Source organism: Lipophrys pholis (assembly GCF_963383615.2).
Source record: "Lipophrys pholis genome assembly, chromosome: 8".
NCBI classification, from domain to species: domain Eukaryota; kingdom Metazoa; phylum Chordata; class Actinopteri; order Blenniiformes; family Blenniidae; genus Lipophrys; species Lipophrys pholis.
In genome coordinates this window covers 11,646,757-11,674,715 of record NC_137630.1, presented here as the reverse complement: position 1 = coordinate 11,674,715, position 27,959 = coordinate 11,646,757, and the positions used below count along the sequence as shown (strand labels likewise).

The 27,959-nt window shown below is 42.1% G+C and overlaps 1 protein-coding gene across 2 annotated transcripts in view; it reads left to right on the top strand.

The window, feature by feature from the left end:
• Positions 1-24,685, top strand: part of sema3b (sema domain, immunoglobulin domain (Ig), short basic domain, secreted, (semaphorin) 3B) — a 77,929-nt gene extending 53,244 nt beyond the window's left edge. For both annotated transcript variants that reach the window (XM_080469896.1, XM_080469897.1), the window contains exons 2-18: positions 1,071-1,566; positions 3,978-4,135; positions 5,589-5,651; positions 13,191-13,310; positions 13,790-13,883; positions 14,004-14,123; positions 14,222-14,364; positions 14,508-14,622; positions 16,191-16,260; positions 16,378-16,522; positions 17,950-18,169; positions 18,413-18,504; positions 18,684-18,725; positions 19,069-19,226; positions 19,316-19,371; positions 20,279-20,418; positions 20,911-24,685. In XM_080469896.1, the coding sequence (XP_080326022.1) occupies positions 1,386-1,566; positions 3,978-4,135; positions 5,589-5,651; positions 13,191-13,310; positions 13,790-13,883; positions 14,004-14,123; positions 14,222-14,364; positions 14,508-14,622; positions 16,191-16,260; positions 16,378-16,522; positions 17,950-18,169; positions 18,413-18,504; positions 18,684-18,725; positions 19,069-19,226; positions 19,316-19,371; positions 20,279-20,418; positions 20,911-21,417 (2,424 nt within the window). In that variant the 5' untranslated portion in view covers positions 1,071-1,385 and the 3' untranslated portion in view covers positions 21,418-24,685. The remainder of the gene's footprint in view (positions 1-1,070; positions 1,567-3,977; positions 4,136-5,588; positions 5,652-13,190; positions 13,311-13,789; positions 13,884-14,003; positions 14,124-14,221; positions 14,365-14,507; positions 14,623-16,190; positions 16,261-16,377; positions 16,523-17,949; positions 18,170-18,412; positions 18,505-18,683; positions 18,726-19,068; positions 19,227-19,315; positions 19,372-20,278; positions 20,419-20,910) is intronic.
• Positions 24,686-27,959: the final 3,274 nt, after the last annotated feature.

The following is a 27,959-nucleotide window of genomic DNA, read 5'->3' as shown; positions in this document are numbered from 1 at the left end:
TGTGTGTGTGTGTGTGTGTCTCCGTGCACACTTTTAACAACACATCAGTCATATACATGTACGCTTACAAGCCAGTGACTTCATGCCCGCGTCGGCTGTGGTGGACTTGTGGTACGGTCGCAGCGCAGTCAGCAAGTTATTGGGAGAGATCCGGAACAATAACAAATCCGTCACAGTAAATTCAACTACACTCGTCAAATAACATTTTTCTCCCCAATAAACCGAGATTATACAAGCCAGAGGAGGTTGTAAAGAACACTGAGTAACCCCTCGTGCTATTGATCTAATGCCGGGGCACGGGGCACTGACATGAACCCTCATCACCAAAAGTTCTTGAACTCGCTTCCACTGGACTCACTCACAAGTGACGTTCTGTGAGGTGAGCGCTGATGCACTCATCCATTCATCCACCCGTCGGCTCGTTAGTTCTCAGCGACGAAGAGATCTGATTTGGTGACACCGTCTGCCAGTGTGGAGAGGGAGGGAGGGAGGAGGGAGGGAGGGAGGGAGGGAGGGAGGGAGAGAAGTGCTCTGAGCTGGCAGTGCCACAGACACACAGGGAGATGCTGCTTGACTTGGCAGTGGGCAAAGCACATCTCTATCTCACACACACACACACACACACACACACACACACACACACACACACACACACACACACACACACACACACACACACACACACACACACACACACACACACACACACACACACACACACACACACACACACACACACACACACACAAACACACACACACACACACACAGAGCCCTCATCACTCTGGTCAGCCTGTGTGTAAGTGTGTGTTTTGGATACTGTCCCTGTGTCTTGCTGTAATGTGAAGAGATTATAGTGTTGTTGCCATAATGGAGGCTGGCATTAACACCGCCTGGCAGGGTCATCAATCTGACTCCAACTAACATATAGCTCAGACGCCTGTGTTTGCATGTGCCAATGTGTCTTTTTACGTATACATGTGTGCATTGGTGGCTCCCAGGCCCGAGCACATTTCATACACCATTCTGAATTCTTTCTCTCTTTTTTTGTTTTTTGTCTCTATTTTTAGGCCCCTGTGTAACATTTTCGTCCCATCTTGGATGTAACTCGGTGAACTCGGTCGCCCTTCGCTAGACGAGCAGTGGGAAGGACAAGAGAACCGTTCCGGAAAGGAGGACATTTAAAAGATTAAAGTGATTAGCAGAACCTTAAAAGGCAGACTTGGAAAGACAACTTTTAAAAGAGCAAAATCCCTAAAAGGCAGGTTACTGCTCTAAGGATTTGACTCCACGCCGAAATAGAGCAGAACTTCAAACATAAACACAACACCACCAACATCGGACGGCAGATATTCCACCAGAAGTCATCATTTCAACTGCACAAGATGATGACCATGATGATGATGATGGCGGCCACAATGGTGACCTGCAGTTCTCTCTTCCTGCTGGGGTTGGCCGCCGCTCACGCCTCCTCAAACACCATGCCCCGCACCCCATCCTCATCTTCATCTTCCTCCTCATCCTCCTCCTCGTCCTCTTCACCACGCATGAAGCTGTCATACAAAGGTAAGAGCAAGTTTGGGAGTGACAGTCGCAGTGTTTCTACACTTTATTCAAGCGAGCGTATACATGTGAGTTTTTATCTTCTCCGGTCGCCATTACATCTACAAATGTTTACTTTTAGTCTACACACGCACACACGCACACACACCCACACACACACTTTCTCTGCTTCACGTAGCGTTCGGCCTCATCCTTTTCAGAGTAAACACTGCTGAACCGTGGCCAGCTGTAATTTGTGGCTGCAGTGATTCACAGCCACTCACAATCGTGCGCACACGTGCACTCAGCTTAAACTCACAGTAGCACAGCGTTGTGTTTCATCTCCAGTCTGGTATGTTAGAGGAGGGCAGCTCGATGCCCAACAAAACCACATAAACCAGGGATGTGTTCCATCGCTGAAAGCTAGCAATTACAGCCTGAGCTCACTCGCCAAGGACGGGCGGCTCACTGAAGGCTGCCTGCGCAGCGGAGATATCTGCTCCCTTTCATTTAGGCTGGAGGTAACATATAGCAGACTGCAGGGGAAGACGTGAATATATTTGTTTTATGTGGCATGTGAAGGGCAAAAAAGACTTCTTTTTTTAAAACAAATTACTTTTAGGGAGCCAAAATATAAGCAGAGCTCAGCAAATGTAGCATTGAGCATCACTGAGCTGCTCTAAAATGTTTCCAAAAGCACTAAATATCTAAGTAGTACAGATACATGTGAGAAAGAAACTTTTATACTGTATGGATTCAACTTCTTTACTGAGGCAAAAGTAAAAAGGTGTGACATGCAATAGAGAAGTTTAAAAAAAAAAAAAAAAAACTTTATTGCTGACAATGCATCTTCTGGTGTTGGTGGTTGTCCATGATTCACCTCTTATCACACTTTGAGTCAGAAAGTGTTTTCTCAATAAATTCCAACAATAAGATGGCTGGACTTAATGTAAAACAGTAAGAGGTCAGTCTGGAATAGAAAGTATTTTATTTTTTAAAGTAGTAAACAATATTAGATATTTGTTTGTAAATGTGAGGAAAGCATGGCGGTGGCCGAGAGGCTAGAGAAGCTGATATGAAATTGGAAGTCCACAGGTTTAAATCCCACAGCTGGCAGTTCACTACTGTGGCTTCCTGAGTAAGACCTTTGACCTCCATCAGCTCCCTGGAGAACCTTGATGTTGCTGCCCACCGCATCCTAAGAATAGGATGGGTAGATACAGAAAAAGGAATTTCAGCAAGAAGATTGATAAAGTATTGTTAGTTTACTTAAAAGCAAAAAGATCTCAGAAAAATCAAGTACAAGCACCTTAAAAATTCTAATAACCATGTACAAACACTTTACTTTACTTACCGCCTCTGTAAAATGGTGATAATTCCATGACAAGATATGTGAACATAAATGGTCTAAACTGACATGATCATCATCCACAGTAAAGACTAAATGTAATGCAGCCACATAATCTTTACATCAAATAACTGACACTAGTATCAATAACTTCAATCATGCGTCAATCAAATCCCACTGCATCTCCACTGCAAATCCTTCTTTATTTAAATCATGGACTTCTGAGTGTCATAAAAGGATTTTGTCGCTGATTTAGAGCAAAATGATACTTGAGTGTTTTTGACATCAGGCTGTTTTGTTGTTCATACAGTAAATAACCCAATGCTACTTTTCACCACTGTATCGTGGAACTGAACAAAAAGTCCCTGACATCATGCAGACAGCCATTGGGTGGTGTCAGAATCTTAATTAAAGTTGTAAATTCACATTAGAACAAAGCCAGACTAATAAAGCCATTTTAATGTGGAAGTGAAGTGAGCTTTGGTTCTGATTTCTTACAGTCCTGGGTTAAGCTGGGTCAACAGGGGAAGACGCTGTCCCTTTAGTTCTTGAGCCAAGAGCTCAGTTGTTTTTTTTTCCATTGGCGTGTGGATACCTATTCTGGCTTTAAATTTACAAATACATGCTTCAGTTTCCTGGGCACTGTTCCCCCAGAACTTCTTCTTGCCAGTTTGGTGCACTCGCTTTTTCCATTGAAAATAATACAGGGTCATTACTGTCAGGGGATTTTGTCCTGCCGTGCAACTCAGTTGGCTTCGGGGTGCAGCTCGAAATGTTATTCATGCTCACGAAAATGACGCGGTAGGCTTCTTTATCAACCACATGACTTGTTGATGGTGCCCCAAAGCCAACGAACTGATTCTGATCAGAAGACTCAGATGGCTTGAGGTTGTTTTGGCATTGATAGAAAGTCTCTCTGAGGTCATTGTTTCTTTTGACTTATTTTCTTTTATTTCGGAGAAAAAATAACAATTTAGATCATCATCAATGAACTCAGTTCACAACACGGTTTCTCATATAAACACGTGGGAAAGCACCCGTGCAAAATGTTGGCATTGACAGTCCTGTGAAACGTCCCGTTTTGCAGAGCTGCAGCAGTTTCATGGGGTGCGACGGTTCGATCTGGAGCGATCCTGCTGCTTCAGCGCCCTGCTGCTGGATGAAGAGCGAGGGAGACTCTTTGTGGGAGCCAAGAACTTCCTGCTGTCGCTCTCTTTGGACAACATCGCCAAGCAAGAGCACAAGGTGGTATAATCAATACAAATCATTGCTGCTGAGATTCCAACACTATTCCCACAGTAAAAAACATTCAAACAGACCCCGATGCCTTCGGTGGGTTTCACAGAGTGAAACGGACAGCAGGATAAATTTTGGGGGAAGGGGGTTTCTCTTTTCTCAGCTTATTTTATGTCAATATTGCATGAGAAATCATGATAAGAGAAATGAGTGTGTGCCAAAGCTATTCATAGGATAAATGGACACAAATAAAATAAAATAAGGTGAAAAATCTGAACTGTAACAGTCACAACAGTCACAGGGGAGGCGGAATTGTTAATATAGCTCCAGCTCTGTCAGCAGAGACATTGGAAACTCGTTTAAACAATATACAAAATAGCTATAATTCACTGTACATGTGCAGTATTTTCCATAGCCACAAACATAATTGGGAGATGTACCTGTTTTTTGTTATATTTAGTTTAAGGTATTTATTTTTGCACATAGCCGTCTTTTTTTGTCTTTGTACTTCCTTGCTGTGCCGTTTTGCTTGATTTCTAAGGCTTATATATGACTTTTGCAATCAAAGTCAGACCACATGTGCTTTGTAATTCTATATTCTAGTGGACCTCAAGGAATGACCTGGAGAGAAGCATTCACTAGTGTGGACACTTTTTACAAACAGGCCTCTTTGAAAATAGTAATTGCCCATCTGAGACTGCTCAACTGTACGATTTTGTGGGCGAAGGGGGAAATATGGGATTAATAGACAAAGGTAGGGAATCAAAGAGTTGGATGAAGATGAAAGAAAAACATTTTTACAAAATCAGGTGATGACGAGTGTCTGAAAAAATGCACCTTCATTTGAGCATTTTTCCTTTTCAGTATCTAACAACCACATTTTAGGTAGCGAAAGCACACATTTACAGGTGTGAATAACCACGGAGTGAGTACACAGTGAAGCCATACGCAAATATGCACAGTTAGATAAATACAGGCAAAATACAGCCCATCAGTAACATCTGCTCACAGCTGTGTGGAGCAAATTACATGTTTGGTGCATCAGATCTGAAGCTTCTCTCGGGTTTAGGTACTATATGTGACAGTGTGATTTATGAGCTGGGTGTACAGATTCACTGTGTTTGAATCTTTTTCCCTCTATGCGGTTGAGAGGGGGTTGGATGATGTGGTTAGGAAAGGGGGAAAGACGGCGATGGGAAAGGATAGAAGAAAAATCAAGGAAGTGTGTGAAACCAAAGATTCGAAGTTGCAGAATGGAAAAAAAGGAAACTTGCGTTGTCATCCAGACTGTTGAATGATGTGATGTGCAGTGCCTTGCTCAAGGATGCGTTTCCCCTTCACTTACTCCTCCGGGGGATTTACACACGAATACAACTTAAATATTCTGCAAACTTCTAGACTAAATCAATACGTTAATCCAGATGAAAAACGGATGTAGTGACCCCCGCCTGCCATGTTTCAGATTTACTGGCCCGCCCCTGTCGACTGGAGGGAGGAGTGCAACTGGGCTGGCAAGGATATCACGGTAAGCCTCGTCTCACTTTTCCACTCACATTGTGCACTCAAAAAACATATATGGAGCACGCCGATCCTCATCTCAGCTGCTGAATAATGCAATTCAATGTTGTAAACATTACTCTTTGGTCCAGGTGATCCTTTTTCTGTAGAAGCTATCACTTTCCTAAGATCTATTGGAAAAAGGCTTTTGAAACACACTCCTAATGAGAGCTCAGTAAAATAAGAGGGGCATGGCGTTCCACGTGGAAGAAGCCACTGTCCACTCCTACCCAGCCCAACACAATGCTACCTTTTAATCCACTGGAGTCATGGGAGTCATCACAAGGCAGAGACACCGCGCTTAAACTGATAACATGTAATAATAGGTGCTGTACTCCCACTTTTGGACCTGCCATGCCAAGAGATCGTTTCCGCTTTTTCTTGTTAATTTCTCATCATTCCTTCACACGAGATGCTTGGTGGGTACACGTGGCTTCAGTAACCACTGTGCTTTAGGCTTCATTAAACAATAAGAAAATGTCACCTCTTTCCTAGATTGGAAGATTAGTAAACCAAATTACACTTGTTTAATTGGAGTCAGTTTAACTGCCTCACCAGTGACCATGGGAGTGTCTTGTGTCACTAATGCACTCACTACATTAAACAATTACACTTGTGAAATAAGGTCAGATGTGAGGGGTGGATCTGATTATTGAGTTGTGACTTGGAAACATGTGTTAAGTATGCAGTGCATGTTTAACTGTAAAAATAGGAGAGGCCTAACTCAGCTTAAAAAAAAGATGGGCTGGCAAGACAAAGTCAATAAAACAAAACAGGGTTAAAAGAGATAACGTGAGGGCAGTGTTGGGTGTGACAACATCCATCCATCCTCTACTGGAGCCGAACTCAGCTCACTATTAGCGAGTCAACAGGACAAACAGAGAGAGACAGATACACACGCGTACTCACATTTACACCTATGGGCCGACTCGCTTGAAATGCATGTTTCTGAACTGTGTGAGGAAACAAGAGTATTTTGCATCCCCCCACCACACCACCAGTAGACCTGGTTGGTTGTCTGCCCTGGGCGAACTCCCTACCCAACACTTACCCACACGATGCACCCCTGTTAAGTTTGCACCCTGGGCAGTTGCCCATTTCACCCTTAGCAAAATCCGCCACTGCACGCTACCTTCCTACAGTAGACATTATAAAATTTATCATTTTATATTTGTTTGGTTCAGATGCTTCTATAGCTTACATAGGCTTGCTTCATAAAATTACATATATTCGATAGACATAGTCTAGGTTGATTCACCCTTAACTCTACATTGACAGTATATGCTGATTCGACACTTTTTACCTTGTGACCAGCGGCCATGCTCACAATGACGCTTGTCCAGACATAAGCAGCATTTAGCCTATTCTTCAAGGGAGTTAAAAAAAAACTGCTTCTATTTTGATAGTAGCTCAGGAATACATTATTTTCCCAAGAATATGCTGGGTAAATACTGTATGTGATAATTATGTGTCTAAATGTGACACTCTGTGTATGAAGCCCGGGCAGAGCGGGCTCAGCTCCACTGACCAACATGTAAAGGCGAACAAGAGCCCTATAGACCACCCAAGGTTAGGTTGCACACAATTACTTCGGTCTACCCGTCCGCATTTGTGTGTATGTGTGTGGAAAACTGTCAGGTCACCATGAGCATGTGTTGACGAGCCACACATTTGCCAACATAATTCATATTTATACTTGTGTTTTTAACAGTGGGCATACATTTATTCATGTACGTATGTAAATATTCAATCTAGTTGTCTGGTTTGTGTGTGTGTGTGTGTGTGTGTGTGTGTGTGTGTGTGTGTGTGTGTGTGTGTGTGTGTGTGTGTGTGTGTGTGTGTGTGTGTGTGTGTGTGTGTGTGTGTGTGTGTGTGTGTGTGTGTGTGTGTGTGTGTGTTAAACAACCCAGTCATCAGTGTGATTACACAGCTGTAGCAGACAGACAACGAACTCCATTCATACGAAAATCCAAGCTCCAATTTCACCTGACCAGACTGTGTGTGTGTGTGTGTGTGTGTGTGTGTGTGTGTGTGTGTGTGTGTGTGTGTGTGTGTGTGTGTGTGTGTGTGTGTGTGTGTGTGTGTGTGTGTGTGTGTGTGTGTGTGTGTGTGTGTGTGTGTGTGTGTGTGTGTGTGTTTATGAGTGCTGCGGTGTTGTGGGACCTAATTATTTCTATATACTCGCATTAACAAGCTATTTCAACCTTCTGAGAATAAAAATCAAGCACCCGTGAAAAAAGTTAAAACATTTTTAGTTGATGGCATGCTTTAAGTTTAAGGTTGGAGGTAGGTTAAGGTCAGGGTTAGGTCAAGGTTAAAGTACCGGTTAGGTTTGGGAAGTAATAGTCACGTCTGAGTTTGAGTTTAGAGAAATCCGTCAGGAACTGAATGTGTGCATGCGAGTGCGTGTGTGTGGTCGAAAGAGGAAACAGTTCAAACGGTAAAAGGTGAAGTGAATTGGTGAGCTTGTCCAGCGATGGAGCAAAGAAAAAGATGAAATAAACTCTGCTGGGAAACACAGGGACAAACGCTGGATTGAGAGTGATTCACGGCTAATTGTTATTCCTGCTTTCATTTTCCTCCCCGGTTGAAAACTCCTACTCTGCTGATTTCCTCCAACTTTTGTGTTCAGGGTGAAAACTCACCCACACACGTAGCGCTGACCTCACACCGTTGACCCTAATTACAGGGAAGTGTGTTTCTCTATAGGATGAGGCCGGAAGCTCTCCCTCCCTCCTGCTCTCAACCCCCTCTTCTTCTGTTCAGTTTGCGGTTTATGTTTCGACCCCCGCAGCCCTTTCATACATGTTCATTACTCAACGTACGAAATTTAATCTTGAACTCGACAGAATATATATCTGGTTTTACATTCTGAGATCATTACAGCCAGAGCTCTAGTTTAACACCATTAACAAACACAAACTGTACAAATATATAAAATGTGGGTGTAATTTGCTGGTATGAGGAATGGGGTATACCTCTCCCACCTTCTGCAATGGCCCTACATTGTGATTAAAACAACTTCACCAACAGACCCGACCTCTAAATGTAAATAAATTCAGTTTAAAATCCAGAAGGCTTTCACATTGAGGGTGAACGTTGTGTGATTAGCTCTAAATCCACAGTTTGCCTTCACACTGTTTGACTCACAGCGAGTTGTAAATGCTGTTTAAATACAGGGTTTTTTTTATCACTGTACTTGACAGATTCATATAAAATATAAGACATGAGTTAGCGGGGTACTTGTTAAACGATTTGATCACATCTATCATGGTGATGATTGAGATAACCTGCTAAGTTGCCAGGCCTCCTAATCCTGATGCTCGAAGATAAAAGTATAATCACACCTCTGCGGTGGCATTGTGGACATGGGGCATTTTTGCAAATGGGAGAAGCCTGAGGGATTGCAATTGATTTCAGGTGGAAAAAAAACCTACTTGTATCCTGAACAAATGTTTTAACACTAATAATGAATATACAGTATCTATAGAGGCATTGCAATGGGGTAGGCAGGGTAGGTTATTATTTGGGACCCCAAACCCAAAGGAGATTGGACATTGGTCAATGTGGGTTATGTTTGTATTTATCTTCGCAAATATATTAAAATGTTACTCTTTCGTTGAGGCACCGGCCCCGCAGTCCAAAGAAATGCTTCTGGATGTATTCAGCTGTTCCTGCAATGACTACAACTGTGAATTAAGCAACAGACTAGTTTGAAAAGCCTATTACGTGCACTGAAGTAAATTCAAACAAACTGACTACAAGAACTTGTTCTCCACCACATTATCACAGCAGCTCCACACGAAGGCAATAAACACGTCCTCGTTCACTCACACAAACACACACGTTTGCCACGGGAAACACACCTAACATGCACAGACAGAAAGACAAACACAGACACACGCACATAAACAGTCAGACAGAGGCAGTAAACAGTTGACAGCTCATGCAGACACTCGGTCTGATTCCGTGCTGCGAGGCGTCTCTGCGAGGCCGAGGCTGTTTAAAGCTTCAGGAGTGAGGGACTGTGTGTTCCTGCTGGCGTTCCAGCCCAGAGTTTCTCACTTTCTCTGTCTCCAAGCTACCATGCACGGGTCGTTATTCATTTGATTCAAAGTTCCTCCCAAGAACATTTTCTAAAAGTTAAAAAAAAATAATTATTAAATAAAGGAAGAAGTCATTTGTTTGAATGCTTTAAGAACATTTCCACATAAACTCCAGTCAGACATAATTAATCAGAAGAAGCTACTTGAGATTATGCAAACAAAAGGAGCAAATCACTGGTAATAGCTGGAAACTGAAGATGAATTTGGATTCTCACCAACCTTAAATGTTTCTATAATTTTGCACTATATTGATTGCTGAACTTTTCTTGATCCGTCTTTAAAATAATCTGCCCAGCATCTCTGCATCGCACAAGCTCAGCTGAGCGGTACGATAAATGTTTAACTTTGCACATTGATTAAGCATAAAACGTGCAGATTACAGCCCAAACTGATATACTGCCTGCATTTATATCGCGGTGACACAAACTGAACAAATAAAACCAATGATGTGATGATGCAGCTTATCAATTCAATCACTTTTTAGATTTTACCCACCAGAGAACAATGTGTATTTAAAGTTTAAAGATCTGCAAGGCTGATAGTTCTTGGTATTTAATGAGAAACTTTATTTACTATTCAGAGAAGCAGCTCAATGACCACCAACTATGTAAAATGTAAACCAGGATTGTCCCACATAAATGCCTGTGAAAATTAACTTATCTAGCTGGTGTACATTGCTTCACCATTATGAAGGAGTTGAATTTTGAGCATGTAAACAATATTGAAACATTTGGATGTATTGAAAATTTAGGTTCAGAGCAAAGAAATCATGTATTCTGGAAGTGATAAGTCTAAAAAAATACGTCAATCGAGCTACGCTGTGCTGTTCAGATGTGATCAAACACATTCCTGTGCTGTGTGCTGTATCCAAAGGATATTCACTGTGCAGTCCAGTAAAACTCTCAGCTATTAACTTTATTAAAGTTTCCTGGATCATCATTGATCACAGTCACCAAAACACACCAAAAAAAGAAAACACAAAAAAAGAAAAATGTGTGTTAATATTTTTGCCTTTTTTTTGGTTGTGTTAATATAATAAAACATGGAACTTCCAAATAAAAGGAAAAAAAAAAAAAAGGCAATACGGTAGTAAGACAAATGGTTATGAAATCATGCAATGTGAACTTAGTTTGATACTTAAGAAGTGAGTGAAGTAGCAGAAAGACCTGATGGATTCTGGCCGATGTAATAAATGGCGAGCTCGTGTTAATCATCGATAGAGTGGAAAAGACAAAGAGGAAAAGGAGAGACAGACATCCTCAGAAGAACAATGCAGCTTTATTAAACGTGACGGCCAGAACTAAAGCTTGGGCTGCGCTGAGGTCACAGCATGCAATTTGCTTAGTGTTTCAACTAATGAGGTGGCGGGGGGTCAAAGGTCGGGCGGTGAACCCTTTAATGCCACTGCCACCCCACACACACAGTGAGGAACCGTGATTGCCGGCATAACTCACCGTCCTTGTTCTCCTCCTTCCTTTTTGGTCTTTTTGAGGCCTTTCAAGCATCTTTTCTATCACCTCCTGCTCTGTCCTTCTCTCTTTTGTCACATCAAAGAATTTACTTTGTCAAACTCCGCTGACTCCCTCACCTTTCTCTGCCCCCTGACACACACACACACACACACACACACACACACACACACACACACACACACACACACACACACACACACACACACACACACACACACACACACACACACACACACACACACACACACACACACACACACACACACACACACACACACACACACACACACACACACACACACACACACCCCACAGAGCTTACAGCACAATGGACTTTAAATACAGGAGAACTCTAAGGGATTAAGTTGGTGGTGTATGGTAGTGTGCTGTGCTTGTTGGGAAAAAGACAACGTTAGACACCGACTCTTCGGGAGCTCCCTCTAAGGTCTCTTGTGTTTAACAGTTTAAAAGATGAATCGATCAGCAGAACGCCTTCACATGTGCACGCTCACAAAGAAAGAGCAACAGCTACAACTCCATCTGTAATCCCCTGGTGGGTCTTAGGGGTTTGAAGGCAGGTCTTTGTTCAAAGCCATGGCAGGGTGTGTGTGTGTATGTGCGTGCGTGCGTGCGTGCGTGCGTGCGTTTGAAGGTTTAATGAGCCACATTTCTTGCGGTCCCAATTTCACAACCCGGCCCATCTGTCGCCGTTGAGACAAAAACTGGACGGACATAGACGGAGAAGTTTGATTGAAAGAAGTACTTTAGTTTGTGTGAAAACTGTAATGAAAATATAATTTTGGAGTTTGCATCACAACAACCCAACATCTAAAGTGCACAGCCCCTATCCTCAATCATTAAATGATACGACGATCTGATATCTGAGTCTGCAGAATTAATCCCCCAGTGATGTCCAGAGGTCGCCTGTATAAGTAACCTGATCAATACACTGATGTGACACTGATCTGTCTGTGGAAAAGCAATCATCAGACTGACATTTAACTTGTGATACACTGTGGATTTACTTTTGCAAATGGAGGAATACAGATTATCAGGTAATGTTTTTCAGGATATAACTGATGTGGTACTCAATTTAATTACCGTAGCTCAATAACAACTGAAAAACACCGAAGTGAAAGAAACTAAACATATAATGATGGAGATAATAAATCATGCAGATTGCACTGTCATTAGTTATTGAGCAAGTCTACTTAAAATTGGATGTTTAAGTGCATTTAAAATATCATCCACTCGCTCAGTGCACAGTGAATGTTGTTCAGCCGTCTCCAGAGAGCCAGTTTACGGTAACCTGACTCTGAGATGGACAGATGTGTCTGCGGGTCGATAACATGCGGTCTACATGAGACTTGAGAGGGAACAGGAAGGCAGAAAGAACTCTTATTATGAAGGATGAGAAAAGACAACGACAAATAATGTCAGAATTTACAAACAGATAATTACACAGGTTTACTTTATCTGTGTAGGTTTATCTCAGCTTGCTAATGAAAGCAGGTTACCAAAGAAAAACAAAACACATGAAGGGAAACTCTTTAGATATCGTTTGCCTCTGTACATTTTGTTGAAGGGAAAATGGTTGTTGTGTGCATGAATTTTTTCCATCTACACATGAAACGTACGCGTGTGTGTTCTGGCCAAACACAAAGGCTGTCACAACAATGTATGAGGGTGGAGCTGAGGATGTGACAGTGGACAGTGAAGCTATGTGAGGAATGCACATCACAAAACCAAAGAACAAAAAGACTCCACGTTTACCATAACACCCATGACAATGGATGACAGGATTCTACATGCAGTGATTTTTTATTTTTAAAGGTACAGGCCATGTTCTGAACCAATATTGAGTTAAAGAAAAAAGGTATTTGCATCATAAAATTTGTTGAATTTACAATGTGTGGATGTGTTTTACAGTCCGACTGTGTGAACTACGTGAAGATTGTGCACCACTACAACCGCACCCACTTGTACGCCTGTGGAACCGGAGCCTTCCACCCTACCTGTGCCTTTGTGGAGGTGGGACACCGGATGGAGGTGAGAATCGCGCAAAGCAGAAGAATTTCCACGTAACAGAGGTCAAATACAAGCCTCTCAACATGAATATATGCTGTGCAGTGAATATATGTTGCAGTGACACGGACAGTCTTTGCTTGTTCCTGCTCAGTGTGAATAAAGTGCTCTCCAACCCCACACACAGACCACAGTGTTTCGGTGGCTGACTGTGTGGGTACAAACCCAGTGAGAACATGACTTCAAGAAGGAGCTCTTGGACAATCGCTTTTGTGTGTAAAGAAACGAACGCTAACATGTGATAGCCAGCAGTGACTCATACTTGGAAATGTTAGCATAACAGCACCGTCCTGGGCTGATCTTGAAACATGAAGGTAAATCATCCTGAGGCGATCAAAGACGTCCTTTATGCTCAGCTCAAGTTCCAGACTGTTTTCGGGCAACGACGCTGGTGATGTCACAACCCTGAACTCTCAATCCTGCCCGTTCTCTTCTTCTATCAGGACCACGTGTTCAGGATTGATCCCTCCAAGGTGGAGGACGGGAAAGGGAAGAGTCCATATGATCCTCGACATAATGCTGCCTCTGTACTCGTGGGTAAGTGAACCGCCTGTAATAATCTAAACGTAGAACTTCAACTCGCTGTAATTCCTTAATTCAATGTAATTAATCCAAATCACTGATTCTGTCCTGGTGTTATTCTTTAATGTCTTTCAGGTGATGAGCTGTACGCAGGCGTGGCCACAGACCTGATGGGACGGGACTTCACCATCTTCAGAAGTTTGGGGAAACGTCCCTCCATCCGCACTGAGCAGCACGATTCACGCTGGCTCAATGGTGTGTGTGTGTGTGCAGCGCTGGTGTCGGAGTAAATGTTAACGGCTTCTCATTGAGGGGAAACTGTCTGACACTGATGCCCTTTGACTGTCCACCAGAACCAAAGTTCATCGGTTCCTTTTGGGTCCCTGAGAGTGAGAACCCCGACGACGACAAGGTCTTCTTCTTCTTCCGGGAAACAGCGGTTGAAGGTCAGGGGTTGGGAAAGTCAACCTATTCTCGGATCGGACAGTTGTGCAGGGTAAAAATGTTTTTAATATCACTGTCCAGTAATTTAATATGAACTGCACTTGGGGAAAAGATTGGAACATTTTAGTGGGGCGGTGTGCTTCTCATGACAAATCTAATTTGATATCTATGACTCGACTGTTCCTGTCTAATCAGAATGACATGGGAGGACAGCGGAGTCTGGTGAACAAATGGACAACCTTCCTCAAGACGCGTCTCATCTGCTCGGTCCCGGGAGCCGATGGCAGCGACACATACTTTGATGAACTGCGTAAGTCCTCGGAACATATATTCCTACAACACTGTGCACATGTCCTGCAGAGGTTTGACTAAAACTGAAAGTTTAACATGCAAACCACGCAGGAAACTCATGTAAATGTAAACATGTGTGCTTTTGATCTTGAAGGAAGTTCCCATTTGACTACAACATGCCTTGACAGATGTCACACAGCTCTTTCCCCCGGGAACTTTCCTTTCAGTGTCACTCAAAAAAGAAAAGTTGTCATTTCCAACATGATTTTCCAACCTAGCATCTGGACTTCTACCCAGACATCACGTGTTTCCATGACATGTGACGTGAGGATGAATTCATGAGGATAAAATAAGACTTTTTTTTTATTATAAAGGATAATTGTTTGCATCAGGCTGTGCATCAGTTGGTAGAGTGATCCCCCCCATTACGTCTGGACATGTGGACCCCGCTGGACCAACATTTGCTCCCAATGGAGAGTGTGTGTGTTAAAAAAAAAAAAAAGAAAGTCTGCTTGTGGAAGTTTGTCTGTTTTGCTCTGGTGGGTTGTGGGAAACGTAGACAGTTGGCTGACTAAACATCACTGGAAGGTATTGGTGTGTAAGAGTTGGTGGCATTGAGCCGTCAGTAAAAGCTGCCTGATTCATTCCAGAGCGTTAATGGTTTTCACACAAACCTAAACGATCCTCTCTGGAGTCAAGATTTGGTTCGGTCTGGTTTGTTTAACGAGACCTACACTATTAATTTAATAGGGTCTTTTCCCTTGAATTAAGACAACTAGATAAGATGAAAAAGTCAGCTGGGAGCAGCTTTTTCCTTCAATTTGTGGAATCAATGTTAGCATAACTGAATAGCGAATTACTGTTGGAAAAGAAATCACTGATCTGTGACTTTCAAAGGAAAAACATTTCCCTTCCTCTAAAATAAAGGCCTTATTGTTTCAGAATTGACAAATTACTTGAAGGTATCAAGTAATGAATTATGAAACGGCTGCAGAACCTTTCATTATGTAATGTCTCCCCAACGGCCCATCATGTGGTTTATGCTGCTGCTGAGTGTTTCTCAGGATGTTTCTGATCGAGCTCTGCGACTGTGAGGTTATCAAAGATCTTTTCATAGCTTTCTCTTCCAATACAATTTACCTCTATTAAAGTGATCTCTTTCACCTTAGGGTACATCTTCCTGACGCATCCCCCTCATTTAAGCAAAACATCCAGTTTTTAAAAACAAACATGAGGACTTTGTTCTCTGTCTTTGACTCATTTCTATACTAATCATCCTATTGGAAATTAACAGGTGAAACGAGAGAAATGGGAATCTACACGGAGGAAACGTGTTTTCTGATGTGCTTCCACCAGGATGAGATTTGTTTTTGTCCATTTAAAAACACAGAACAACTTTTTAAGCCTCCAGCAGGAAACAGTAAATGTGTCTTCAAAGTCTAGGGATTGTTTATCTTTTTCCTCACCTCTGACCTCTGGACTACCGCCACCTGACCCGTGTGTGTGTGTGTGTGTGTGTGTGTGTGTGTGTGTGTGTGTGTGTGTGTGTGTGTGTGTGTGTGTGTGTGTGTGTGTGTGTGTCCTCAGGCGATGTGTTCCTGCTGCAGACAAGGGACAGAAAAAACCCTCTGGTCTACACCGTCTTCTCTACTTCCAGGTCAGAGTCCATTCAGATTGTTGATTGGTGTGTGTGTGCGTGTGTGTGCGTGTGTGTGTGCGCATGCGTGTGATATCTGTTTGTTATATCTAACCAGCCTTCCCTCTCCCCCAGCAGCAGTGTATTTAAAGGCTCAGCTGTGTGTCTCTACTCAATGAATGACATCCGGAGGGCCTTCCTGGGGCCTTTTGCTCACAAAGAGGGGCCCAACTACCAGTGGGTCCCCTTCCAGGGAAAAGTGCCCTATCCCCGCCCAGGAATGGTATGTGAATACCTATAAAGCCCCTTCAATGGGAATGTTTAAAAGGTCCTAAACTTGATATTCACTGGCAGTAAACAAATATATTTGCTGCACTTTTGAGGAAACGTCATTAAATAACTCATCTCATGAAATATTCCTTGATGATACACTTGCTAAAACTACCCAATCTATTATACAAGTACATCTTTAAAACTGAAGTGACTGTATTCTTTATAATTAAAACCATTACTAATGAGACAATATGTAACAGTCAGACAGGTACATGACAGGTACTTTCATTGTATGTATTGACAAGTGCAAAAGTGCATGAAAAAACACCTTTAATCTTAAATGGAAAAACTTTAGACTAATGCCAAATAAGTTGTGCACTAATCTGCTTCATGGTGCCAACTGATCTCTACAAACAGCCTAAACATCACATTTTTCTCCTTTTGGGTTCCCTGTTAATCATGATTATATTTGTAGCACTGAACTGTAGAGATATAAGATGTTGTATAACTTTAATTGCATGTGTCAGCCTTGTGATGACTCTTAATTGCAGCATCCCGTGTTAGACCTTTTCTTTTCCACAGCTTCTCCACAAGCAGAACAATCGATACGCGCTCGTGACAGCTCTTTAAATTTGCTAAGCACAGAAGTATAATGTCAGCAGGATTTGTTATGCAGAGCTGTTAACTGCCACAGTCGAACAATCCCTAATTGTTTTTGGCCCTCAGTGAACTCATCATCAAGTTTTAAGGAAGCTTCCACACTCAGAAGTACAAGTAGGCAGAAGCATTTTAAGCAGCTTCAGACATAAAATCTATTAATCATTCAAAACACATGAACTGTATGTACTGTCGGATACATAAAACAGCCGATTAAGGAAGAAAAACAACCCAAAACGTGAGTAGTTAGAAACTTCAGGAGTGGAATCTTAATGAGAGAGAGACAGGGAGAGGCTGGACTCTGACCCGGGGTAAATCTCACAAGTCCCTGAGACCCATCACACCATAATCACTTCTCTGTGACCGGCTGAATTGTGCCTTTTGTGCACGACTGGCCAGCTGAAGTTCTGATGACTCGATCGCCTCGCTGCAGTTTACACACACACACACCCAGTCAACGCACAATTTCTCATCAAATATATTATTTGATGCTGAAGTTTATCCATTCTGTAGAGTGTGTGTTAAGAGCATGTACTGGAGTTTGTGGACTCCTGCAGGGTTCTCATGGCACAATCACACAGTAGCCGAATCATTTAGAACAATGTAAAACGTGATTTCAGAGTGGTTTAAGCGAGGACCTTATAGCGACATGGATGCGAATGCCAACAGAGAGTTTCAATGCAACACTAAAACAGCTTTGATTATCCTGGATTGTTAAGATTTATTTAAATTACTTCCTTAGAATTTGAATAAAAATGCACTTTACTCCTCCTCCATTAGTGTCCCAGCAAGACATTCGGCAGCTTCGAGTCCACAAAGGGTTTCCCAGACGACGTGATCCAGTTTGCACGCCACCACCCTCTGATGTACAACCCGGTCTACCCCATGACCCGACGGCCCATCTTTGTCAGGACAAACGTGGATTACAGCTTCACGCAGATCGCCGTTGACAGAGTGAACGCTGCTGACGGACAGTACGACGTCATGTTTATCGGCACAGGTAACGGGACACGGTTCACTTTTAATTGTTACACGGACAACACGGTGGTGCTGTGGGAGTGATCTGGTTTTGTGTGAAAACAAGTGTGTGTGTGTGTGTGTTGGGATCAGATTCAGTCCCCTCACGTCTAAATTAGTTCAGTGGAGGATGGATTGATGAAGCAAATGTGAAATACAAGAACAATTAGATTGAGGATACAGTTGAAAATGTTGTATAAAAGTTTCTGTGTGTGTATGATTTCAGACAGAGGAACGGTCCTAAAGGTGATCAATGTCCCCAAAGAAAGCTGGAACAACATGGAGGAGCTGCTACTGGAAGAGCTGGAGGTCTTTAAAGTAAGAATGCAAGATTATCCATATAAAATCATTCAAAAGTAACATTTTATGCTGCTCGTTCTAACTGAAAAGTGTTGAAATAGAAAATATTTGGAGTAAAAGTGAAAGGGTGCTAATATTTATGTCCTGATCAGTATGAAATATGTTAATTCATTTAGTGTATCCCATCTTCTCCTCAGGATGCCTCATCGATCATCAACATGCAGATTTCCTCTAAACGGGTATGTTTGTTTTGCACTTTGAATTCTAGAAAAAGGGAAAGAAAATATTCCATTCAAATTTTTGCTACATTAGGATCTATTTCATATCCATACATTTTTATTAGATTTTCTTTCCAGAATATGATCTCAGGTCTGAATATAAATCTAAATGTATAAACAGGGAATTTCACTGTTAGAAATACAAAGTGAGAATGATGATAAACTTAATACAACATTACCAAAGAGAGTGTTCATAACGACAGTTCTGAATGATTATTTATGACACATACAGAAACTATTCAGACTGATTTTAGCTTTCTTAATACAATGGTTGAGATATTCTCTTTCCTCTGTACTTTCACAGCAACAACTGTACGTGGGCTCGGACACGGGGATCGCCCAGGTGCCGCTCCACCGCTGCAGTGTGTACGGGAAAGCCTGCGCTGAGTGCTGCCTGGCCAGGGACCCGTACTGCGCCTGGGATGGAACATCCTGTACTCGATATTTACCAAACACAAAGAGGTCTGCAACACTATGACATGAGCAGGTTCTAAAAATACTTTGAAAAACAATTGTGATTTTTCTTCTAAATTTGCAAAAAATCCTTTCAGACGTTTCCGCCGGCAGGATGTGAGGAATGGAGACCCCAACACTCTCTGCTCTGGAGGTATAACTCCCCTAACACTGATGTATCTGGAACAATGATTAAAAGATTAGAAACACTTTAAATGTGGCGGGAAAATAAGTTGTTCTTGTTGAAAACGTGACATGTAAGCTCTGGTAGCTTTAATTGGGTTTGTAGGCTGACTGTTATACACGCATGTTCAAAGCCTCAGATTGATCCTGCTCCAACTCACAGACTCTTGGCATCATATCACACTGTCCTCATGCCAAACAATCCAATCGACCCCCCCCCCCCCCCCCTCCCCATCTCTCTTTCACCTCTATTGACCTCTGTGCTCCAGACCACAATACCAGTATTCTCTTTCTTCTGTCTTTCTGCCACATAACTAAATGAGGCTAATCGCTCAAACTGAAGGGGCTCCTAGTAATACGATTACATCATGTGGCATGCAAGCCGAATTGTGTAAAACTAATGAAGGTCAAAGTAATTGTCTCTGATGAGCTTGGGCGAGCCCCAAACTGCTGATGGGACCGCTGTGTGGCATTTTGTGCGCCATTGTTTCCCCAGTAATCTGCGCACTCATCGGGGTTCAGAGATTTATCGCCTCTTGCTTTGGTTTTTGATGCAGTTTTTAAAAATCTTCTTTTTAGATTCTTATATAGGAAAACAATTGCACAAAAATCAAAAAAACTTCAAAATTTCAAATGCAGTATTAAAACTGATAGCAAATACAATACTGTTGTTTTATCAGTGTTCATTTAATAATGAGTTATGTTGTACTGAGCAAACCAATGAGTCTCATTGCATATTACCTTTGCAACATTATTTCCTCCTGTCCTGCCATTTTCTGCTGGTCTCATTCTGTCCTGGTCCTACACTGTTAATAGAGCTTGTGTGTTCTTAGAGAAGGCTGACCCTCAAATGTTCTTGTCTCTGCCTCCCTCTGCAGACCATCATAAGCATCGCGTAGCAGAGAGGAAACTGTATGGAGTTGAGGGAAGCAGCACTTTCCTGGAGTGCATCCCCAAATCCCTTCAGGCCAGAGTCACGTGGACCTTCCAGAAACATCCACAGAACCCACGAGAAGAGGTGAGAGGAAGGCTATTGTCAAGTATCACAAGAATAATTTAGGAGTTGGAGGATCTAGAAATTCTAGAAATAAATAAGGTTGCACCAGAAAGAGCATTTGGGGATAAATCAAACAGGAAAATCACAGAATCCACTGTTGTGACCCCAGAAAATAGCATTCTACATTATATGCTATAACATTGTCAGTCATACATTCATTGTTTAAAGAGGCAGTAATATTTCTTATTCATATTAAGTTAAATGCAAGGAGATCTAAGTAATTTAACAGTCTGTTCTAGTACTGCTGCAATGTATGAAGCAGTATTTAGCATCCTGGATAGTTTCTTATTCACCTTCTTTGCTCAGTTTACTTACATTTTTCAGTGTCAAAATCATCTTGGCACATTAGGCTACAGTAAATATTTTGGATTATTGTGTACATTTTACACAAAGCATCCAAAACAATACACATCTTTCAGCCATTTTAAACTTCTACATTTTTCTGTCATCCAGGTTCGTCTCGACGATCGCATCCTCCAGACGGACAGGGGTCTTCTGATTCGACGTGTCCTGAAGAGAGATGTGGGAATCTACCAGTGCCACGCCATGGAGCACGGCTTCACCCAAACATTACTGGGCATCACCTTGGAAATCGTACCATCGACATCCTCCTCCACTTCCAATCTGCCCTCCGATGCCCCTGTTCGAATAGAACCCCGCAGCGGAGGTGGACCTCCGATGACTAATCAGAAGCTTTGGTACCGGGACTTCATGCAGCTGGTTGACCACCCAAACCTGAGCACCGTCGACCAGATCTGTGAGCAAGTCTGGGCACGCAAGAACGGCGAGCAGGCGGACAAGACTTTTGCTGCTCAAGGGAAGGAGGCCCCTGCAGCGGGTCCCGCGGTGCGCCCGGCTAACAAGAAGTGGAAGCATCTTCAGGAGATAAGGAAGGGGAGGAACCGCCGAACCCACGACGGGAAGCCCAACCCCAGAGCGCCACGCAGCGCCGGGGAGTAATGGTGGTGAGAGAGATGTGGAGGGAGGGAAAACAAGAACTGATGCTCGGAGAAAGGAGGAGACTGATAGGTAAAGACTGAGAGACCTAGGACTGCTGGAGGTGTTCACCACACACACACACACACACACACACACACACACACACACACACACACACACACACACACACACACACACACACACACACACACACACACACACACACACACACACACACACACACACACACACACACACACACACACACACACACACACACACACACACACACACACACACACACCTCCTCTATTGTGTATATTTATCAATGGATGCCCCCACGTTATGGTTCCCTGATCCCTGAGTCCTCGTCCTACTGGCCAGCCCCTGCATGTGCTGCCTTACTGCCCAAAGTGATTCTGCACGATCCCTTTACACTGCTCCACTAGAATAGTCGATTGTACTAGCAGAGACGTGGGAGTAATCCCATCTCTATCTGTGGGCAATAAACCTACACCCACTTGTGATTCCCTGTGCCACTGACTTTGTATGGAGGAGGGTCGCATCGCAGAGGATGTTTATATCTTAAACTTTGCCTACTATAAACCAGCTACACATTCACGGTGGTGAATGGATCACAATATGCACATCTACTCTGGACTACACCACTCGTCAGCAAGAATAACCCTGAACTCTTTGGTTGAACTCTCCGCAACACTTTTTTTTCTTACCTGAAGATTTTAAATCAAAAAGAGCGGACTGGAGTGACGTGCGTAAGCAGGAAGAAGACGGAGCAACAAGACCACTGGAACATACTGACGTGATGGACTGTAACTGGAAAAAACATTCATGAAAACAGAATCTTAGCTGGTGACTCATTCAGCTTCCAGTGCTGCTTCTGGTGCATCAATTTCCATTCACAGGCTCTGTGTGTACATATTTACGACATCGTACGGATGATAGCAACCTGTGAACAACATGTTTAGTGTTTATCTTAAACTGCAATTCTTTTAGGGGTTTCCTTCGGCACATTGAGACATGTCACAAAGTAAACAGTATATTGAGGGCAGACATCCATATCTAACAAAAAATGTTTATGTTGATCCACTGGTCCAAACCACTAGAGAGTGAGAAGAGGAAAGTCTAACCACAGCCCCATGGTGTGAGAGTTAAATGAGGTTTACAGTAGAAGAACAAAGCTGTTGTACAGATAAATTCTTTCCACCAATAGGTCACACAAGAAAGTGTATTGAATGAAAGATATGCCAACATAATCTAAAAAGTCAAAATAAAAGTGGTTCTTGCATCCCAAATGATTCTCGGTGGTTTTCGATGGGATGCCTTGATTCAGTGAACAGGATGAGGAGAAAGAGGGTAGATTTCAGTGGACTATGACAACCCATGTTTCTGGGCTACAGTATATATATTAGCATGATATTTATGAGTGAGAAAATGATTTTTTATTTTTTTTCTATTCTAAACGGTACTTCACCCCCCCCCCCCCCCCCCCCCCCCGACGACACTGTTGCTGCATATATTGTTTGTGACAAATACATATGCAAATAATATGAGAACAGATTCCTCCTTTGGCACAGTAAAAATGCACAGAACGCCGCTCCTCTGCGCTCCCCATCACGCATTTTCACTGTTTGCAAAAGAAGATTTAAAAGAAAAACCCATCAGACTTTGTACACTGTTGTAATCACTTCTCATTGTAGTGTTACAGTCATTAATATGATTGACTTTTTGCTGCTTAACAATGTCATCTCTACATAATGGACAGTTAGTTCAATAAGGTCTTCCTTCTCCTTGTCCTAGTCTAACTCTCTGTGTATTACCTGTAAAGAAAACCTTGTGCGTTGGTTGTCTGTGCTAACATGGTGTGTGTATCCTGCCCATTCGTGTACATTGTGCGTACAGGCTCCGACGTAAAGCCTACCTGTGGTACGATATTTTCATAGTCTGCCCACGTGAAAGAAAGCAACTGGCCAGCCTTGTAAAATAAAACATGCATTTATGTTTTGCATTGATGAATTCGCAACACTTTTTTCATTCTTTTCTTTTTCTGACAATGAATATAAAAGGTTTAAATTGTGCATCCGGCTCCGGTGAGTTGAGTACTTCACACGGGCCTTGTTATAAGAAGGAAGCATAGACTGTGGGTGGAGTTTAGATGTATGGAGTCATTGTCGTTATTTATATACCTTCTTCATCGAGATGTATTTAACTCTTTGAACCGAACTGAACTGACTGAGGCTTAGAAAAGGGACATATTTTGACGCCACGCCCTGAAAGAGAAGATTCACGGATTAGATTGAATATACACATGTGCCAATGCCTGCAAGTGACTTCTCACTACTAATTCAATAAAACGTAGTGAGCTGTGTGAATATTTTTCTTCACAAAAGAATCCCCTTTCTTCGGTAGTGATGTTGAACTTCCCCCTTTTAGAGCTGGCCGTCATTTTGTGCTTGAAACTGCATGTCCAATGTTCGTGGCTAACGCGTTTGACAATGGTGTGGTGGTAAGAAAGAGCGAGTGAAAGAAAGAAAGAAAGAAAGAAAGAAAGAAAGAAAGAAAGAAAGAAAGAAAGAAAGAAAGAAAGAAAGAAAGAAAGAAAGAAAGAAAGAAAGAAAGAAAGAAAGAAAGAGAGAAAGCACAACATGTTGAATATTATTATTGTTATTCCTATGTATTTATGTGCAAAGATAAGCTGATATGTTGTGGTGGATTTTTATTTTTCTTATAAATGTAGATTTACATCTGTACTGTTAATGTTCTGCTGAAAAGAACTTATCCTCAACGTGTTTTTTTGTACATTGCAGCCAATGGAGAAACTCTTCCTCGAGACAAGTGTCCAGTTTAGAGTCTTCGTTGTTCAGACGGCCCTTCAACCCACACTCCTGTTGTGTCCCATGCCATGTGACGCACCCCTGCTCAGTAGCTCACAAGGAGAGAGAGAGATCTGTGAGAGTGTGTGTGTGTGTGTGTGTGTGTGTGTGTGTGTGTGTGTGTGTGTGTGTGTGTGTGTGTGTGTGTGTGTGTGTGTGTGTGTGTGTGTGTGTGTGTGTGTGTGTGTGTGTGTGTGTGTGTGTGTGTGTGTGTGTGTGTGTGTGTGTGTGTGTGTGTGTTGTTTTTGTTTGGGGGGGAAGGAGAGCTCTGTAAATATAGGGCAAAAGCAGCAGCGGTGTGTTGAGCGGCCTGTCGCTGAAAGTTCAATGGTGGAAGCCCAAAGTTAACGTGGTACACTGTAATACTCCCAGGTCTTTGTGAAATGTCATGTCAGGTTGTTTTTGATTAACACAATAAAAATATGCAGTTACTTCGAGGCGTGTCTGTTGATTGTCCCATTTTGAAATTCCTAAACTGTACTGAAGTGTTTCATGAGAGGAATTTTGAAATTAAACTATAGTACAGGGATAGCCATTGTTTTCTGTAACAAAACATTTACTTAAAGCCATTTTAGTGTTCACAATGTTCACAACTCAGACAGGAACAGCACTCCTAACTTTTATTGATAGAGCACTTTAAAAACAACCACAGCTGAAACAATGTGTTGTGCATAAATAGAAATAAAAACCTAATAACATAAAGTGAGAACAGTGGGGAAAAAACAAAAAAACTATTATAATTATATTTTTATAGTTAGATTTAAACAGGTGTAAAGACTCAAGCTGGGTCAAGAGACAAGGAATAAAAATGGCTTTTAATATTAGTTTAAAAACTGGACAGTAAAAGGGCTTTTCTGATGTGCAGTGGTCGCTCATTTCATAACTTAGGAGCAGCAACATGTAAAGTTCATTCCCCTCTGAGCTTCTGTTTGGACTTCGGTACCTCCAGGAGCAGCTGATCAGCTGACCTGAGGCATCGAGCAGGAGTGTAGGGGTGAAGCAGCTCAGAGAGGCAAGGCGGAGCAAGACCATTTAAAGGATTAAAAACAAATGAAATAATCTTAAATGAACTCTAAGATGCAAGGGCGGCCATTGGAGATGCAGCAGCGTTCCGACACGTGAGGAAAGACTGGCTGACTCCAACATGAAATGCGTTACAGTAATCTAACCGAGATGTAATAGAACCATGAAACATTATTTCGCTGACGTGCAGGAGGAGATCTAATTTATCAGATAAAGTTATTTTTCTTGGGACATACAAACTAATACAATACATTTTAGTCATCTGATGACACTCCTGCCTCTGGCTGCTTTGATTCCAGGCCAGTTCTCCCTGTGCATGCTCTGTGTTCTCTTCCAATCCAAGTACTTACTGCCATTTTAAGTTATTTCTGGTCCAGAGTGCCTTCCCTATAATATATATCAGGATTGGTTACAACTCCCTGTAACAATAAATTGTATAAAATAAGTATGGAGGATGTACCAGGCAAGTCAGAGGGATTCTGTTTCCCAGTTACCTTGTATGTGGCTCGAGGTTGTCCAAGAGGAGCTGCAGCGTGGCGTTGAGGACAAGGATGTCTTCTTACTCTGCATCTGGCTATTTAAAATGCCCAAAGAAGAGGAAGAGACATTGATTGTCTGAATATTTCACGGGTGAGAAGTGAGATCTACATTTCTTAGAGAAACCATAAGATGGTCAGAAATAGAAATGTTATTGGTTAAGTGAAAAGTAACTGAATGGAGATCAGTATTGTTGAACAGATATTTTTTTTCCTTCTCGGTACTTGGACAAAGGACTTTCCACTTCCGCTTCTTTGGATTCAAGGTTTTGGAATTATGCTTGTGTCTTCTTGTGGCCAAAGGCAGACTCCACCCTGCAGAAACCAACTGGACCACATTGAGGACAAATCATTCTTCTTTACACTTTATACAAGTGTTTGATGACATGGGCTGTATGTTCAAGTAAGTTTTTCCTCTAACAATCCTAATAAACTAATTTATGGACTTTTCCCAAAACACTAATGACACATTTTTCAGTTTTCAAACCCCCTTAGTATTGACATGGATTTCTTACCCTTGTTTAAAGGTGATAACAGCCTGAGATGGAACTGAAACAATGTATTAACAAACCATCCAAAAAAAGAAAACCAGCACCAAAGCAAAGGAAACTTCTTAGACTATTTTATTTCATAGAATTGAGTTGATTTGTTGTCGTTTGTTGTGACTCTAATACATAAAAGAGAAACAATAAATCGCTATTGAGAATTTTCTCCACCCGTTTCTTTCCGTAAATCTGTGATTTCAGTGAACATTGTTGTTAGAACTTTGACCGCATGGTGGCAGTGTCGGATCTACAATCTCTTAAACCAACTACCTCCAACAACACATTACACAGACCTGCTGCTCATTCTAGCAAAGCTTGTGCTGTTTATAATAAATGTGGCTCAATGGGCAAAAAAAATCTGCTTCTAATGTGGCATTGGTGCATTAAACTATAACTGCTGCCATAGATTCTATTAACAAAATGGTAATATAATCATTTGTGTGCTAATCTTCAGTTAAATGTCGAAACCTTTGTATCACATGGTTTGAATAGTTTTTATGTGACCAGTCTATTTTGTTTTCTTATTAAAATGGTATTGCTTTTATGTCTGTTTGAACATGTGTTTCAAGGATAATCACACGTACTGATGTATTCATCCCCTCATTCTCTCTGAGAAAAATACTGTGTCGGTCACATCATCTGCAAACTATAACCGTGGTGTTTTTCAATGGCTCCCTGGACAGATGTGAACATCGCCACTAATTGAAAGGAATACGACATATACATTACGGCTTTGTTTTTATTTTCATTGCATCATTCCGTCTACCCTCATGACCCTCTTTCTCCCATCCGCTCCACAGCGTCGCCATCTATAATAACATCTATATGTTCTATCTATCATGACAGTGTACACACGTTACATTTCAATACGTTTGGGAATACCTTACTGACAATATATGCATTCATTTTCTGCAGACCTACTTTGAAATCAGATGTACCTCCTACTCATCTGACCCCGAACTCGATGTTATCCTACCTGATGTTAGCCCTAAACATTCCCTTAAGTGTTTGAAAATCCCTAAAAACACATCTTCACCATAAAAAACGCATGGGGAGAGCATGTGAGACTGTACTGCAGTCTCCAGTCGTAAACCCATAGGAAATAAATTACGTCCGTATTACTCAAAGTGGCAACCCATTAGTTTCATGTGTGTTAAAATAGTGCTCTGCCGAGTCCTAATTGTGTGTTTATTTCTGTGTACTGGGTGTAATGGGCACCACATGGCCTCTGTGTGTGTGTGTGTGTGTGTGTGTGTGTGTGTGTGTGTGTGTGTGTGTGTGTGTGTGTGTGTGTGTGTGTGTGTGTGTGTGTGTGTGTGTGTGTGTGTGTGTGTGTGTGTGTGTGTGTGTGAAACCATGAGAGAAAGATTTAAAAAAGTGAATTCTTTTTCATTCATGAAGCGGATAACAGACGTACAGAAAGCCATTCATACATGTTCATGTATGTGAGGGTCACACAGGTGCACAAGCATTTTGGTTGGTTCTGCTAAAATATTTCCATTCATAGTCCAGTACTCCATATCATAATATCATGGAGGCTGGCACACAAAGGTCTCTGTATGAAACAC